The 17,441-nt window shown below is 41.5% G+C and overlaps 2 protein-coding genes across 2 annotated transcripts in view; both read left to right on the plus strand.

Annotated features, from left to right (window-relative positions):
• Positions 1-2,282, plus strand: part of LOC309708446 (NADH dehydrogenase [ubiquinone] iron-sulfur protein 8, mitochondrial-like) — an 18,037-nt gene extending 15,755 nt beyond the window's left edge. Inside the window, exon 8 of the mRNA XM_082536502.1 lies at positions 1,679-2,282. Within this exon, the coding sequence (XP_082392628.1) occupies positions 1,679-1,810 (132 nt within the window). The 3' untranslated portion in view covers positions 1,811-2,282. The remainder of the gene's footprint in view (positions 1-1,678) is intronic.
• A 3,680-nt stretch (positions 2,283-5,962) lies between these two features.
• LOC309708442 (glycine receptor subunit beta-like) overlaps positions 5,963-17,441 on the plus strand; it is an 80,124-nt gene continuing 68,645 nt past the window's right edge. Inside the window, exon 1 of the mRNA XM_082536498.1 lies at positions 5,963-6,053. Coding sequence (XP_082392624.1) covers positions 6,035-6,053 — 19 coding nt within the window. The 5' untranslated portion in view covers positions 5,963-6,034. The remainder of the gene's footprint in view (positions 6,054-17,441) is intronic.

The raw sequence follows: 17,441 nt of genomic DNA on the forward strand, positions 1-17,441 counted from the left end.
GACGTTTAGAGATGGGAATGTCATGATGTGGGCCTGTGTTCAGCATACAGTACTGAATGAATGCAATTAATGGAAAAATGTACAGAGGCATTCTTGATAAAGATCTGCTGCTATTTACCAGAATGATGAAGATGAACGTAGGGTGGAAGCTATAGCAGGACAATGATCCCAAACACACAGCCGAGCCAGTTGCACAGGAAGAAAATAAAGCTGCTAGAAAGAGAGCATGTTTCTCCTGTTTTGGCTTCCCTTCATTGGCTTCCTGTTAAATCCAGAATTGAATTCAAAATCCTGCTCCTCACATACAAGGTCTTAAATAATCAGGCCCCATCTTATCTTAATGACCTTGTAGTACCATATCACCCTATTAGAGCACTTCGCTCTCGCTCTGCAGGCCTACTTGTTGTTCCTAGAGTATTTAAAAGTAGAATGGGAGGCAGAGCCTTCAGTTTTCAGGCCCCTCTTCTGTGGAACCAGCTTCCAGTTTGGATTCAGGAGACAGACACTATCTCTACTTTCAAGATTAGGCTTAAAACTTTCCTTTTTGCTAAAGCATATAGTTAGGGCTGGACCAGGTGACCCTGAATCCTCCCTTAGTTATGCTGCAATAGACGTAGGCTGCTGGGGATTCCCATGATGCATTGAGTTTTTCATTTCCAGTCACCTTTCTCACTCACTATGTGTTAACAGACCTCTCTGCACTCAATCACACTTGTTATTAATCTCTGTCTCTTTTCCACAGCATGTATTTATCCTGTTTTCCTTCTCTCACCCCAACCGGTCGCAGCAGATGGCCCCGCCCCTCCCTGAGCCTGGTTCTGGACGTTTCTTCCTGTTAAAAGGGAGTTTTTCCTTCTCACTGTCGCCAAAGTACTTGCTAATAGGGGGTTATATGATTGTTGGGTTTTTCTCTGTATCTATTATTGTACGATCTACTGTGCAATATAAAGCGCCTTGAGGCGACTGTTGTTGTGATTTGGCACTATATAAATAAAATTGAATTGAATCGAATGGCCCAGCCAATCACATGACCTAAATCAAACTGAAAGTCTATGGAAAGAAGAGTTCATAGAATGGGCCCACAGAACCGTCAGGATATTAAAAAAAATGGGCCAAAATCACCTTTGCAATGCCTGCGACTAGTTTCTCCATACAGAAGGAGCCTTGAAGCTGTTTTACCAACAAAGGCTTTTGCACAAAGTGTTAAAACAAATTTCAGTAAAGCATGTTTAATACTTTTTTCATTATTACACGTAATATATGAACATCTGTGGTTTGAGTTTTTTGCGTTTGTAGATTGGATGGGTTGTTACTGATTTCTAATGAGTATTTCATGTCAGTATCACCTTTAGAAATATATTCTGGGAGCGGCCGGCCCAGGTCTTCCCTTCTCTCTACCCCTGCTTTCCTGTCCTCTCATCACTGTCTATCGACTAAAGTCCCCCCCAAAAAAGAATATTTAATTAGTTACACTTTGTGAAAAGGGCTGAAATACGGGCAGAGTCATAATAAAAGTTGGCAGTAATTTTTATTGCAAAGATCTTTATCTTTTTGTTTGTGCTTTCATTATTCTTATTCTTTGCGGTCTCTTTTCTCCACGTTTTGTTTCTGTTATTTTCTTCGGTTCCTCTCCTCGTGTTTGCAGACCTGTTGTAATCCATTTTTCCTTTTTTTTCAGGGTCCTAACTTTGAATTTTCTACTGAAACTCATGAAGAACTGCTCTACAATAAGGAAAAGCTCCTCAACAATGGAGACAAGTGGGAAGCAGAGATTGCTGCCAACATACAAGCTGATTACCTATATCGATAGACATCACACACAGACATGCAGGTGTACAAATGTACAGTATACACAAACCATCTTTTGCGCCCCACACACATTTTGACTCAAACCCAGAGGAAATGGATGGTCAGTTTAGATTTAGTTTTGTTGTCCATTCTTATTTTAAACATAACATAAATATCCTCAGTATCATATTATTCGATATTTATTGTAGAACAATCAATACCCCACTGGCTATTTGTGTAAGGAGTCTAAAGCTGTCACAGCCTGGTCTAGTATATTATCATTCAATGAAGACTATACTTTGTGTGGAAATTGAATTTAATAACATGTAGACTGAGTCAAGCTATGTCAGTCTGAGCATGTACCCCGAGGGTAGACTGCAATCTGGATTTCATCTTCACTGTCAGTGTAAGGGTGCATGGATTATCATCTAGTGAGTTGTATGTTCGTCATGCTGCTTCCACTTTCAAGCAAATAAAGAACCATCTGGGAGAAATTTGTTTCAAGTGTTGAAAAACGATGTACAGAAAATGTTTCAATGCAATTTTTATTTATATAATGCCAAATACAACAACAGCCGCCTCAAGGTGCTTTATATTGTAAGGTAAAGACCCTACAATATTGCAGAGAAAACCCCAGCAATCAGACGACCTCCTATGAGCAAGCACTTGGTGACAAGCTTTATGTTAAAAGCTTCCTTTTAGGCTACGTTCACACTGCAGGCGAAAGCGCATCAAATCCTATTTGCGACCCATATCCGATCATGGTATGACAGTGTGAACGGCACAAATCCGATATTTTCAAATCCGATCTGGGTCACTTTCGTATGTGGTACTGAATCCGATACATATCCGATGTTTTAGAAAGAGACTGCTGTTTGAACGGTCAGGTCGCATTAAATCCGTCTTTTACGTCACTGACACAAGACAGACGCCAATTATCAGCTCCGGAGAAGACATCGTGAACGCTTCCTGGCCATCCAGTGTAGATGTCAGTGAAACTGTTGGGAAGACAACGTGAACATTTTATTTGTACTGTATAATCTGCAGATTCTGACAGAAATCTGCAGCTATCCTTTGAAGCACCGCTTCTCTAAAACAGCAATAAGGATAATTATTAGGTTATCTACATTATTATGTAAATAACAAAATAACTTAAAGCAAAAATTGGGAAACGTAAAGTCCGAAGTCTTTATATTAAGGGCCATCAGTCAAACAATACTGTTTGGTCTGGGTCTAAACAGAGCGCGTTGTGTGTGACGTCTTCTTTTGCGCATGCGGGCTGCTTTGAGCGTTCACACTAGAGCGCGTTTGCTGTCGCATTTTATTTGTAGTGTGAACGAGGAGACAAAAAAATCGGATTTGATCAAAAAATCGGAATTGAGCATTAAGACCTGCAGTGTGAACGTAGCCTTAGAAGGAAAACTGGCAAAACCAGGCTCAGTGGAGGCCAGTCATCTGCTGCGATCAGCTAGGAATGAGGGCAGGGGAGATGGGACAAAAAACCACTGTGGAAAACAGCCAGAGATTAAAAATAACTGATTAAATGAACAGTAGTGTATACACACAGTGTGAAAAAAAAAAAAAAGGTGAGTGAAGAAGAAGTAGTCCATTCCCTGGGAATCCCCCAGCAGCCTTGATCTACTGCAGCATAAATAATCACCTGATTGAGCCCAGATTAGAAGCATTAACAAAACTGGCTGTGGTTACCAACTGCAGAACGGATGACATCAAGCATTATGCCACGTTTTTTTAGCTGTGTATGGACCAAATGATTCCAACATTATACTAAAATGACCTCTTTTCAGGAACACCATCTATGGGTGCCTGAAAGATGGGATATAGATGAGTGGCTGGCGCTCCACAAACCTGTCAACATGTAAAATTTATAGAGTAACATGGTGGCCCAAAAAATTGTCCGACTGAACTCTACATCCATAAACTGTTGGTAGATTCATTCTCGGATCTCCACTGAAAATAAAAAAAACCCCTCATGTATGCTTTGATGTCTTTCTGTCTTACCTCCATGTTTACCACTATAGTTTACCATTATTTTCAAATTAGGGTTTCAGCTGAAAGCCCAAGTTGATTCTCAGGTGGGGATAAGTTCCCATTCTTTGACTGTTGACATGACAACAGATGACAACAGTCGTCATGGCGATCCTCTTCCTCACTGAATTTGTCCTCATCAGTTTTTTCTTGGTCTCGGTTGCATGGATTATATTCCATGCCATCTTCAGCTTCTGACACTTCCTCTCTAATCCATGCTCACCGTGAGTTTCCTGGTCTCTCTCTAGTCATGGGGCAGGCTGTGTGGTGGGCAGTGTAGGACCAAAATACAATACTTGGCACACAGACATTAGACTCAAAATGCAGCTGTATTGCTGGAAAAAACGAAATAACTAAAGATATCAGGAAAAGACTCACTGGCAAAGGAGCATGGATATGGATAACGTAATCGGACAACATGACAAAGAATGAAGGAAAACTGAGGGCTTAAATACACATGGAGTAGCCTTTCCCTGGTGACAGTACTGGGTGTTAAAACTCAAGCAGCTTGACAACATAAGAACAGTGTTGGTCAAGTTACTTGAAAAAAGTAATCAGTAACTAATTACTGATTACTTCCCCCAAAAAGTAATCCCGTTACTTTACTGATTACTTATTTTCAAAAGTAATTAATTACTTAGTTACTTAGTTACTTTTAAAAAACACGATTTACAACCTGAATAGGTGATAATGCGATAGATCTTTCAGCCCAATTCTACTTTTTCTACATAATCCATCATACAAAATGTAATCAGATGGAAAAGTCTGTTTTTAAAACTTGTTTTATTAGTTTTAATCTTTTAACTTTATGCATCAAGCAAAAATTTAATTATATGCAACATTCTCTGAGTGGAAGAAATTTGTTTAATATTTAAACCTATTTTCTGCACATTCCAGCGCATAAAATATATATTTTTTTGTGTTTACACTCACTCTTTCAAATAGATGCAAGTAAAACACAGCAGAAAATAAATAAAGTCAAAGACTAGCGGTCCTTTTGCTCTATTTTCACCTGTAAAGCAGGAGTGGGGTAGGCGGAGGTTTTCCCTGGTGCACAGTAGCGTTTTTTGATACGGGCGACACGGGCGGTTGCCCGGGGCGGCATCGTGGTGGGGGGCGGCATCACGGGCATCGGCAAAAAAAATTTGCTCATACTCATGCTGCCCGACATCAGCCGGCGCATATCGGGAATGGCATAGGCACCGATCGGTTTTCTATCGCCCATTTGCTGGGAGTAAGGGCGCCCTCCGTTTGCCAGGTGCGCCTGCTGCTTGCGGCACAGGGAGGAGAGGGCGGGGCGGCGGGGGATTCTCTGACTGGCTGGAGCAGCATCTAATAACCAACTTGCAAAATAAAACAAAATAAAAACAAAACAACAAACACGAAAACACCAGACATCATGATACAGACTTATAATGTGCACTGATGTTTTTTGGAAACGTCAAAAGTGAGCGTGAGAGCCCTCGGTGCGCCTGCTCGCTGCTGAAGTCAAAGTAAACTTTGTCATCTCCGCTACAGTCCAGTACATAGAGAAGAGACGAGACGAGGTTCCAGTTACAGCAGTGCAAGTAAACAAACAATATATATAAGAAGAGTAAGAAAATAAATATAAACTTTAGGACTCGGGCTAAAGGGATCAATAACAATTTAAAATGTATATTTTACAGTTTGATGATTTAAAGTCTCACACACAACCCGTCGAAAGGGGAGGGGGGGCGGCTGCTTCCAAATAGAACACATTTCATTCATAATATTGTAAATCCAATTCCATTATGTATTCATGATCTGAATCCTGGGTTGTGTGAAATCCCAGAAATACACCTTAGACAAAGTGAATCTGTGAACTAAGGTGTAGGTCTATTAGGTTATGTTTTGGCGATCCTCGAGTTTGTGGATTTGTGTTCATTTCCTGTGTTAAATATGTTTTAAAAAAGGGAATAAATAAATAAGCAATTAGCACACAAGTAATGTAATATGTATAAAATTCCCTACTCATGAGCTGTTAATCAGTGACATTACTGTGCTACTTCCTCTAGCCAGACAGACAGGAACTTGGAATAGACGACAAGAGCAGTGCAGATAAAGGAACATGCACCAGAGAGTGCAGCAGAGAAGGAGAGGGAGAGAGGATGTAGCCTAGCTCTAGCCAGAGCAGCATCACCCTGACTAACCGCTGAATCTCAGTAATGCAGCAGAATCAATGGCCCAACTAAAGAAAGGTAAGAATCAAAGGAATGCTGAATATCTCTGACTGTTTTCTGTGGCTGCAGTTGTAGGGCAGATTGCATGCGCATAGTCGAGACAGAAAAAGAGAAGAGAGAACATAACAGATAGTTGTAAATCATATTATACCAAAAGGCTTTAGTATTGTCCTGTCCTTGTGACGCTGTACATTTTGTACCTGTGATGTATGAGTTTTTGCTACACTTGCAGTTTTCTTGCACCAGAGAGCAATTCCTATGTAAAACTACAGCAGCATCAGTGAGCTGTGTCATTGCATCTCGACAGTGTGATCTAACGCCGCAGTACCCACCCCCCACCTCCCCTACATGCTATGCTTCTCTCTGTCACTTCCCCTTTCTCTGTTCCACTAGTTTCTCTGAATGATTATTCTTCTAACTTAATCTTCTCAAGGTAAAACTTGTCAGATGCAGAGGGCTGGGTCACCAATAGATATAGTTCTGCTGTAAATAAAAAATATATTACTTTGCTATGTATAGATGGAAAGGGCATCTATTCAATCTAGATGGGCAAACAGATGACAAAAGGGGAGGGGGTGATATATTTTACCATGAACCTATTTACTGTTTTTGCTATATTTGCTGATGAACAAGGTGTTTGTCACCTTCAGTGTCAGTCTTGCAATATAACCAGAAAAATCTCTTTCCAAAAGTTCTTGAAGAAAATAACTTTTCTTAAAACAATAAAAGAATAGGAGTCACATTGCTAAATAAAAATGATCCAACCAAGCCCTGAAAAATTTGAGACAAAGTCTGATATCACCACCGGGGGTGGGAGTTGTCACCATAGTAACAGTGGATGAAAAAGCTTTTTGCAGATTGAATGGCAAGGCAAGGCAAGGCAAGTTTATTTGTATAGCACAATTCAACAACAAGGTGATTCAAAGTGCTTTACAGAGACATTAGAAACAAAAGCAAATAAAAAGCATGATTTAAAATTGATTAAAACAAGCAAACAAACAAACTAATTAACAAACAAACAAAACAGTATATAAAATCAAAACAGATAAAATCAGAACAGTAGATAAAATCAGTAGGTAAATGTAAGTTTTGAAATTTAAGCTTAAAAGTGTGGATTTGTTGCTTTATTCAAATGCAACTGAGAACAGGTGAGTCTTCAACCTGGATTTGAATAAACTGAGTGTTTCAGCTGATCTGAGGCTTTCTGGGAGTTTGTTCCAGGTATAAGGAGCATAAAAGCTGAATGCAGCTTCTCCGTGTCTGGTTCTGACTCTGGGAACTGATAAAAGACCGGATCCAGATGACCTGAGGGATCTGGAAGGTTCATACTGTGTCAGGAGGTCACTGATGTATTTTGGTCCTAAACCATTCAGAGCTTTATAGACCAGCATCAGAACTTTAAAGTCTATTCTCTGACGGACAGGCAGCCAGTGTAAAGACCTCAGAGCTGGACTGATGTGGTCCACTTTTTTGGTCTTAGTGAGGACTCGAGCAGCAGAGTTCTGAATGAGCTGTAGTTGTCTGACTGATTTTTTTTTTTTTTTAGGTAGACCTGTAAAGATGCTGTTACAGTAGTCAAGCCTACTAAAGATGAATGCATGGACTAGTTTTTCCAGGTCCTGTTGAGACATCAGATCTTTTATCCTTGAAATATTCTTGAGGTGATAGTAAGCTGACTTTGTAATTGTCTTAATGTGTTTTTCTAAGTTTAGGTCTGCATCCATCACTACACCCAAATTTCTCTGTTAAACAGAAGGGGTCCCAAGATGGAACCTTGGGGAACTCCACATGTGATACTTGTCTGCTCAGATGTGAAGTTACCTATTGATACAAAGTATTTCCTGTTTTCTAAGTATGTTTTGAACCAGTTTAGTACAGTTCCTGAAAGACTTGTCCAGTTCTCCAGTCGTTTGAGTAATATGTTGTGGTCAACTGTATCAAATGCTGCACTGAGATCCAGTAAAACTAAATGGAAGTAACATTTTAACTAACCAGCTCTATCTTTTAATACAAATCTATTGCTGTTTTGCTTTTATTCTGTACATGTACATTTGAAACATTTTACAATTCCATGAGCAATTTAGAATCACCGGTCATCTAACATGCATGTCTATGGACTGTGGGAGGAAACTAGAATGGCTAAAGGAAACCTATTACGTACAACCTCCACACAGAGGCCATGTGTGGTCTGAACAAGAAACCAACTTGCAGTAATTCTACCAATGTTAACTGCAGTTCCACTGTGCAGCCATTGTGTACTTTAGGTGCCAAATAGTTGTGTTGTTCAAACCTAATCAAACCATGAAAATTAAAGTCAGAATTTCTTGCCTAAACCTTATAAAACAGCTACAGAGAATAAAAGTCTTGTAGTTATAAAATAGGTCTAAAAGATCTGAAAAGATGTGACAGTTCAGATCCTGAGACTGACACAAAGTCAGAGCTCTATTACAGGGAGTGCAGAATTATTAGGCAAGTTGTATTTTTGAGGAATAATTTTATTATTGAACAACAACCATGTTCTCAATGAACCCAAAAAACTCATTAATATCAAAGCTGAATGTTTTTGGAAGTAGTTTGTTTTTAGTTTTAGCCATTTTAGGGGGATATCTGTGTGTGCAGGTGACTATTACTGTGCATAATTATTAGGCAACTTAACAAAAAACAAATATATACCCATTTCAATTATTTATTTTTACCAGTGAAACCAATATAACATCTCCACATTCACAAATATACATTTCTGACATTCAAAAACAAAACAAAAACAAATCAGCGACCAATATAGCACCTTTCTTTGCAAGGACACTCAAAAGCCTGCCATCCATGGATTCTGTCAGTGTTTTGATCTGTTCACCATCAACATTGCGTGCAGCAGCAACCACAGCCTCCCAGACACTGTTCAGAGAGGTGTACTGTTTTCCCTCCTTGTAAATCTCACATTTGATGATGGACCACAGGTTCTCAATGGGGTTCAGATCAGGTGAACAAGGTGGCCATGTCATTAGTTTTTCTTCTTTTATACCCTTTCTTGCCAGCCACGCTGTGGAGTACTTGGACGCGTGTGATGGAGCATTGTCCTGCATGAAAATCATGTTTTTCTTGAAGGATGCAGACTTCTTCCTGTACCACTGCTTGAAGAAGGTGTCTTCCAGAAACTGGCAGTAGGACTGGGAGTTGAGCTTGACTCCATCCTCAACCCGAAAAGGCCCCACAAGCTCATCTTTGATGATACCAGCCCAAACCAGTACTCCACCTCCACCTTGCTGGTGTCTGAGTCGGACTGGAGCTCTCTGCCCTTTACCAATCCAGCCACGGGCCCATCCATCTGGCCCATCAAGACTCACTCTCATTTCATCAGTCCATAAAACCTTAGAAAAACCAGTCTTGAGATATTTCTTGGCCCAGTCTTGACGTTTCAGCTTGTGTGTCTTGTTCAGTGGTGGTCGTCTTTCAGCCTTTCTTACCTTGGCCATGTCTCTGAGTATTGCACACCTTGTGCTTTTGGGCACTCCAGTGATGTTGCAGCTCTGAAATATGGCCGAACTGGTGGCAAGTGGCATCTTGGCAGCTGCACGCTTGACTTTTCTCAGTTCATGGGCAGTTATTTTGCGCCTTGGTTTTTCCACACGCTTCTTGCGACCCTGTTGACTATTTTGAATGAAACGCTTGATTGTTCGATGATCACGCTTCAGAAGCTTTGCAATTTTGAGACTGCTGCATCCCTCTGCAAGATATCTCACTATTTTTGACTTTTCTGAGCCTGTCAAGTCCTTCTTTTGACCCATTTTGCCAAAGGAAAGGACGTTGCCTAATAATTATGCACACCTGATATAGGGTGTTGATGTCATTAGACCACACCCCTTCTCATTACAGAGATGCACATCACCTAATATGCTTAATTGGTAGTAGGCTTTCGAGCCTATACAGCTTGGAGTAAGACAACATGCATGAAGAGGATGATGTGGACAAAATACTCATTTGCCTAATAATTCTGCACTCCCTGTAAGATAAGCATTTGTTTAACCTTAACTAATATTTACTTCATGAATTTCTTCACAAATAAAATTTTAACCATTGAAGAGGAAATAAAATACTCAGTTCAATTCAATTTTATTTATACTCACCATATCACAACAACAGTCGCCTCAAGGTGTTTTATACAGTATTTTAAGTTAAGTTTGGGAACCACTGCCTTAGGCAGTATCATAAGGGATAGAACGCATTGTCACTGCTATGCAGACGACTGTCAGGGTTTCTGGGTCTTTGACCCAGTATTCTTAGTTCATGTTCACTGTTTATATTCTGTCTGCTTCACCTCCTGTTTTATTGTGTTAGCCTTGGTCCATGTGCATTATGTTCCGTCCTCTTCCCGTTTATCATTAGGTCATTATGTTCAGCTGTGTACTCACCAGGTTCTAATCTCTCATCACTCAGCCTGTGTATTTATGTCCCTCAGTTCAACCAGTCCAATGTCGTGTCATTGATGTTATTGTGATGTTGTTCTCGCCGCTGTTAGGTTGTCCTCTGTTCAGTTCCGTCAGGTCAGCCGGTCAGTTGTCAGTCAGTCTTTCATTCATCCATTCAGTCAGTCGTCCAGCCGGCCAGCCGTTTCCTACTTCTGTTCTGTTTGTTCACTCCGTTGACAATAAAACACCAATCTTCACCTACCTGTGAGTCCAGCGTTTGGGTCCTCCTTCTTTCGTCCACGACCTCATCCTGACAACGACAACTTTATCTATTCATGAAGCCAGATAAAACACACCAATTAGTTAAACTGCAGGAATGTCTTAAAGACATAAAGACCTGGATGGCCTCTAACTTTCTGCTTCTTAATTCAGATAAAACTGAAGTTTTTGTACTCAGCCCAGAAAATCTTAGAAATATGGTATCTAACCAGATGCTTACTCTGAATGGCATTACCTTGGTCTCCAGTAACACTGTGGAGTCATTTTTGACTAGGATAAGTCCTTCAATGCACATATTAAACAAATATGTAGAACTGCTTTCTTCCATTTTGCATATTATCTCTAAAATTATGTCTTGATGCATGCTCAATCATCCAGGTAAGGAAATCCCCAAAATTGATTCTGTTCACCATGGACGTAGTGTTCAGTGAGAGAAACTGTCATGTCTGTGTGTAGGCAGGCAGGAAGAGAGGACCCAAAATGCAGGACTCACTGAGGCAGAAGTAACTCAAAACACACAGCTTTATTGCTGGTAAGAAGCAGAACAGAAAAACACTAAGTAAACTGGAAGAACAGAATAACTAGGCAGGAAGGCTGGCTGGCAAACGGAACACACAGAGGAAGCGAGGGTGAACAGACGTTAACGACGCGACACCGAGTAGGGGAAGACACAGACACTAAATACAAGAGGTGAACGGAGCGAAGAGGAAACAGCTGGGAGACACAGCTGACGCTGATTACACTGACGAGACAGGGAGAGCACAAAGCTGAACGCACTGACATAGGACACAGACCTACAAAATAAAACAGGAAGCACACGACAGACAGAGACACAGACTCGTAAACAGGCATAATGACGTCATGGGCAAACAGCGGGACATACGGGCAGAAAAACCCAGATGGTCAAGTTCAGGGGGCCGACCCGGAGGCCGACAGCGCAGGAGGCCAAAACAGTTCAGTTCTGGGGGCCGACCGTGTGGACGGCAACGGCGGAGACGGGCAAACAGTTCTGGGGGCCGGCCACGCGGAAGGCAGTGGCGGCGACAGAGCAGATCCGGGGACCGGCCATGTGGAAGGCAGCGGCGGCGTTCAGGAGGTCATCACCGACGGCAATGACACCCAGCCGGTGGCCTGGAAAGTGGCCGGTGATGTTGAGGAGGCAGTTTGGGACCTGAAGACTGCTTGGCCCCCGCAGCACCAGGCGAGGCAGAGGCTGCAGGCGGCGTGGATGAAGACTCAGAGGCTGCAGGTGGCGTGGATGACAGAAACGTTTCGTCATTCATCCAAGTGACTTCTTCAGTGTCTGTTCACTGCAGGTTTCCCCAACCCTATAAACGGTACTGTTTATAGTCAAAGGAGCTTGCAAAGAACAGCGTCTGGACTTCTTTAAGTTGCTTGAAGACGTTTCACCTCTCATCCGAGAAGCTTCTTCAGTTCTAAGGTCAACTGGTGGGGAGTCCCAGATTTAAACCTAGTGGGAGTACCCCCCCCCCCCCCTTGTGAGGGGATACTCCCACTAGGTTTAAATCTGGGACTCCCCACCATTTGACCTTAGAACTGAAGAAGCTTCTCGGATGAGAGGTGAAACATCTTCAAGCAACTTAAAGAAGTCCAGACGCTTTTCTTTGCAAGCTCCTTTGACTACAATGACCTGGATGACTGAGAACCTTCACAGACGGTACAGTTTATAAGGTCATTCAGCTCCTCAGGTAGGGAACCAGTCATCTCCACTGTGCTGTAGCTCTTCCCCTTGAAATGTGTTATGGTTTTTAGCCCACTCCACATGCGCCTGATGTTTGAGACAACGTCAACCACACTGATTCATTTGTGGATGTATCCAGTAAGCAGTTTGTGTGGTCATTTACGTTATTGTTGGCAGCAGTTTGAAAAACTTCCCAGTACATAGTGTGGAAGGAGTGATGCAGGACCATGTGTGATTAGTTGGTTCAGCATTGAACCCAATCATTTCATTGTCGCTGGTTGCTCGTGCTTCAGCCTCCGCCTATTGGCTGGTAGCAGCAGGACTGAGGAGTAATCTGATTTGCTGAAAGGTGGGCTTTATAGGCACACGTGAAAGGGGTCTAAAGGTGATCCAGGATGTTATAGCCACTGTAGAACCACTGTTGAAATCAGCCACATATCTCACTGATCTAAACTGCACTACTGTAAATGCTTTATAGGCAATCATTCTGTACAATACAATAATTATAGTTCTTCAACTGTTTATAACATATTTCATATTTCTGTATAGTTTCATATTTCATATCTCTGTATAGTTTTCATATTTATATCCTGTTCATAGCCTGTACATAACTTGTACACTCAGTACAGTATAGCATATTCATAACATACCTTCATACCATGTACATTGTAACATACCCATAATAGACCCATTTTTGTAGTATACCTATATATCAATTTTATTGCTAATATATATTTTGTAATATATCTATTGCTAAAGCACTTTCTGGATGGATGCAAACTGCATATCGTTGCCTTGTACTTGTGACATGTGCAATGACAATAAAGTTGAATTCTATTCTAATTCATGTTGGAAAGCTTACATGGCAGAACTTTCTTCAGGCTGGCTTTGTCGCTTTGGGGTGTAGTACTTCTTGCCAGTGGTTGACATCATATAGCTTGGGCAGCACCCACACAGTGTCAGCGTAGGGGGAAAAAATATAAACAGCGGTACAGAACACATTTGATCATGAGGTGTTCAACATCAGGGGAGCACCTTGATGAAACACGCCATTGCTTGTTAGTCATTATAGACACGCCACCTCTCCTCCACTTACCGGACTCCTTTGTCCAGTCCTGACGATGAATGGAGAAGGAAGAATAGCCGATTCAGGGATTGAGGCATCCAACCAAATAAAGACATTGCAGTCCATAATATGCTGTGGAAAGCAGTTCATCCATTTTTTTCCCCAAAATTTGGATGTTAGCTAGAAGAATCTTGGAAAAAGGGGAAACGTGTTGTCTGTTTCTCAGCCTGACCAGAACTCTGGCTCTTTTCTCCCTTTTCCTCCAGCGTTGTTTCTGCTCAGGTATCCAAGTTAAGCCACCAGTGTGGTCCCAGATTATGAATGTTGTAGGATGTCTAAAAGAGTCTGTCTGTCATAGGTGGTTAGTTGTTGCCAAAAAAACTAGAAAATAGCACTTACAACACAAGAAGAATGCAAAATTGAGGAGGACGCTGAGTGGTAGTAGTCATCCTCACTGGCATAATCTTAGTGAGGGTGAAGTCTTCTGACATGGCCCACCAGGAGGAAGCCGACCCAGGAGGTTAATTCTCTCGCTTGATCTGGGAATGCCTTGGTGTTCTCCCCGGATAAGCTATAGGAGGTGGCTGGGGAGAGGGAGGTCTAGGCTTCTATATTTAGGCTACCGCCCCGCGACCAGGCCCTGGAAGAAAATGGAGCACCTCTTCAACCTGAGCCTGAGGTTGGGAAGAGTCCCACAGCTCTGGAAAACCTCCTGTGTTGTACCAGTGCCAAAGACTTCACGCCCCAAGGACCTCAACAGCTACAGGCCGGTGGCTCTGACATCCCACCTGATGAAGACCCTGGAGCGGTTGGTCCTGGCTCAGCTTCGGCGCCTAACAAGCTCATCACTGGACCCACTTCAGTTTGCCTACCAGCCTGGCATTGGAGCGGATGATGCCGTCATTCACCTCCTACATCGTTCCCTCGCTCACCTGGAGACCGCTGGAAGCACTGTGAGAATCATGTTCTTTGATTTCTCCAGTGCCTTCAACACCATTCTTCCCTCGGTTCTAAAGGACAAGCTGGTGAACTCTGGAGTGGACCATCACCTCACTACCTGGATCCTGGACTACCTCACCGACCGACCACAGTATGTGAGGACTCAGGGCTTTGTGTCGGACAGGGTCGTCTGCAGTACGGGGGCCCCACAGGGAACGGTTCTGGCTCCGTTCCTCTTCACCATCTACACTGCAGACTTCTCCCACAATTCCACCCAGTGCTTCCTGCAGAAGTTCTCTGATGACTCTGCAATAGTCGGCCTCATCACTGATGGGGACGACAAGGAGTACAGAGGTCTGACCCAAGACTTTGTGGACTGGTGCCAGCTGAACTACCTCCAGATCAACGCCAGTAAAACCAAGGAACTGGTGGTAGACTTCCGCAGGCACAAGCATTCTCCACTGCAACCACTGAACATCCAAGGTATGGACATTGAGGCTGTGGACAGCTACAGGTACCTTGGTGTTCATCTGAACAATAGACTGGACTGGACTCATAACTCAGACGCCCTCTACAGGAAAGGGCAGAGCAGGCTGTACCTGCTGCGGAGACTCAGGTCGTTTGGAGTGGAGGGCCCACTCCTGAAGACCTTCTATGACTCTGTTGTGGCTTCTGCTATCTTTTATGGCGTGGTCTGCTGGGGCGGCAGCATCTCTGCTGGGGACAGGAAGAGACTGAACAGGGTGATCCGAAGGGCCAGCTCTGTTCTAGGATGCCCTCTGGACCCAGTGGAGGTGGTGAGTGACAGGAGAACGGCGGCTAAGCTGTCATCCCTGATGGACAACATCTCCCACCCCATGCAGCAGACTGTGACAGCACTGAGCAGCTCCTTCAGTGGGAGACTGCGGCACCCACGGTGTGGGACGGAGAGATTTCGCAGGTCTTTCCTCCCCACTGCTGTCAGACTCCATAATAAAGACTTTAACTGATCAAGCACACACATCCATACATATGCAATAATACTAAGTGCAATAATCCTATCTGTCATTGTTGTATTTTTACTCAGTTGTATATAGTATTTGTATTTGTATTCTATTCTTATCTTATTGTATATTTATTTTATTTTATTCTACTGTATATAGTATTTTATTTTATTCTATTCTGTACAGTTGTGTACTGTATTTATTCTTATTGTATTCTAATTTTTGCCTCATAACGTTTGCACTGTCCACTTCCTGCTGTGACAAAACAAATTTCCCACGTGTGGGACTAATAAAGGTTATCTTATCTTATCTTATCTTAAAAATTGATGAATGAATGAATGGATGGATGGATGGATGGATGGATGGATGGATGGATGGATGCATGTTTAAAAAAATATGACACACAAACACACACGCTCCTATAAGCCACTATGACTAGGTAAATTAAGCCAGCATCCAGTTACTTAGCTTGTTATTGGCAGTGATAAGATTGGTGTAATAAAACAGTTATATAAGCCATCCGGTGATATTAAAATCACTCCACTGATAATAAATGCCAATGGTGAAACAAGCTTGGGTCTGCATGTTCGATGTATCAGAGGAGTTTGGAGAAATTTAAAATATTTCCTCAATTATCTGTCAGTCTATCATTATAAAAAAGAGGAGAATTTTGATGTACAGCATATAATGCTTTTGAATAGAAGAACCTTTCCTTTTGATTTGTGATTATTTATATATTTATTGTATTCATGTTTTTTATTAAAGACAAACATTCAAATTGCTGGTAGAAAGGGCAAGAGAATCTTCGATCCCAGTAACTGGTCAAAAGTAAACAACAACAACAGAGTGTTTAATTTGGGAATTTTGCTTGTGCTTGGATAGCTCTTTTAAAATGATGGGCAAGGAGTACAGAAATCTTGTTCATTTTATTGACTCATCATCTTCTGAATCTTAATAAGGCCAAAGACAAAGAAATGGTGATCAACTTCAGATGGAATGAGGAGGATGTATAAAGGCTATTATTAATTAAACAATTTTCCAAAAAGTTGCAAAATATTTTCCAAAAACCTTTGAATGAAAGTTGAACTTTAACCAAATATTAATTGTTTATATAGCAATAGCAAAAACATTCATAAACTTGAAATGTTGGAATTAGCATTACTATCCCAGAAAAAAACATTCTATGGACAGGCTCTATTTTCCGAGGAAGCTGAGGTCTTTCAACATGTGCCACAAAATTCTTCAGTTTATAGTGAAGAGGATGTTGTATTTTGATGTGGTCAGCTCGGGGAGCATCAGAGCCAGTGACACCTACAGATCAGGAAGGGCAATCACACTGAACTTTTTTGATTGGCTGCAAACTGTGCACCATTAAAACTGTGTCAGAAAGGTCACTGAACATGTCATTATTATTGTTACTCATAGACAATCAAGGCCATCCTACCAATATGTACCAATGCTGCATTACTGAGTATACAGACTTTTAGTACATATACTGTAAGCTACATGTATAAAACCAAAGAATGTAAAAAGTGATTTCTGTAGCTATGAATTTATTTCTTCTTAACATGATTTTTTGTCACATTAAATATCTTGATAAAATATAATGGTAAAATACTTCAAGTGAGGCATCTCAAAAACCTACATATACCATTTTCATGTAGAAAGTGGCATCCTGCTTTTAAAAAATGTCCTTGACTGTAGATATATGGATTAACACTTAATGAATTGAATAACTATATCCAATTAAGATGAGGCGAGTATAAATGGTGCTGCCACTCCTAGGTTTATAAGGGACACAGCAATAATAGATCATTATTATTATTTATTTTCATTATTATTTCTGTCTGGCTAGTTTGTCAGCTAAATACCTTTCTGTTTTATACTCCGTGAACATTTCTAGGACAAATTTCAGTGAAGTATTTTTCAAGCTTTAAGCTGAATGTGATAGCATAGACACAGATAAATACTGTAAAGAGTCTCAAACAAAGTGATGTATTTCCAAAACGTAATCACATCTATAATGATATG

Source organism: Aulonocara stuartgranti (genome assembly GCF_965226115.1).
Source record: "Aulonocara stuartgranti genome assembly, chromosome: 6".
Taxonomy (NCBI): domain Eukaryota; kingdom Metazoa; phylum Chordata; class Actinopteri; order Cichliformes; family Cichlidae; genus Aulonocara; species Aulonocara stuartgranti.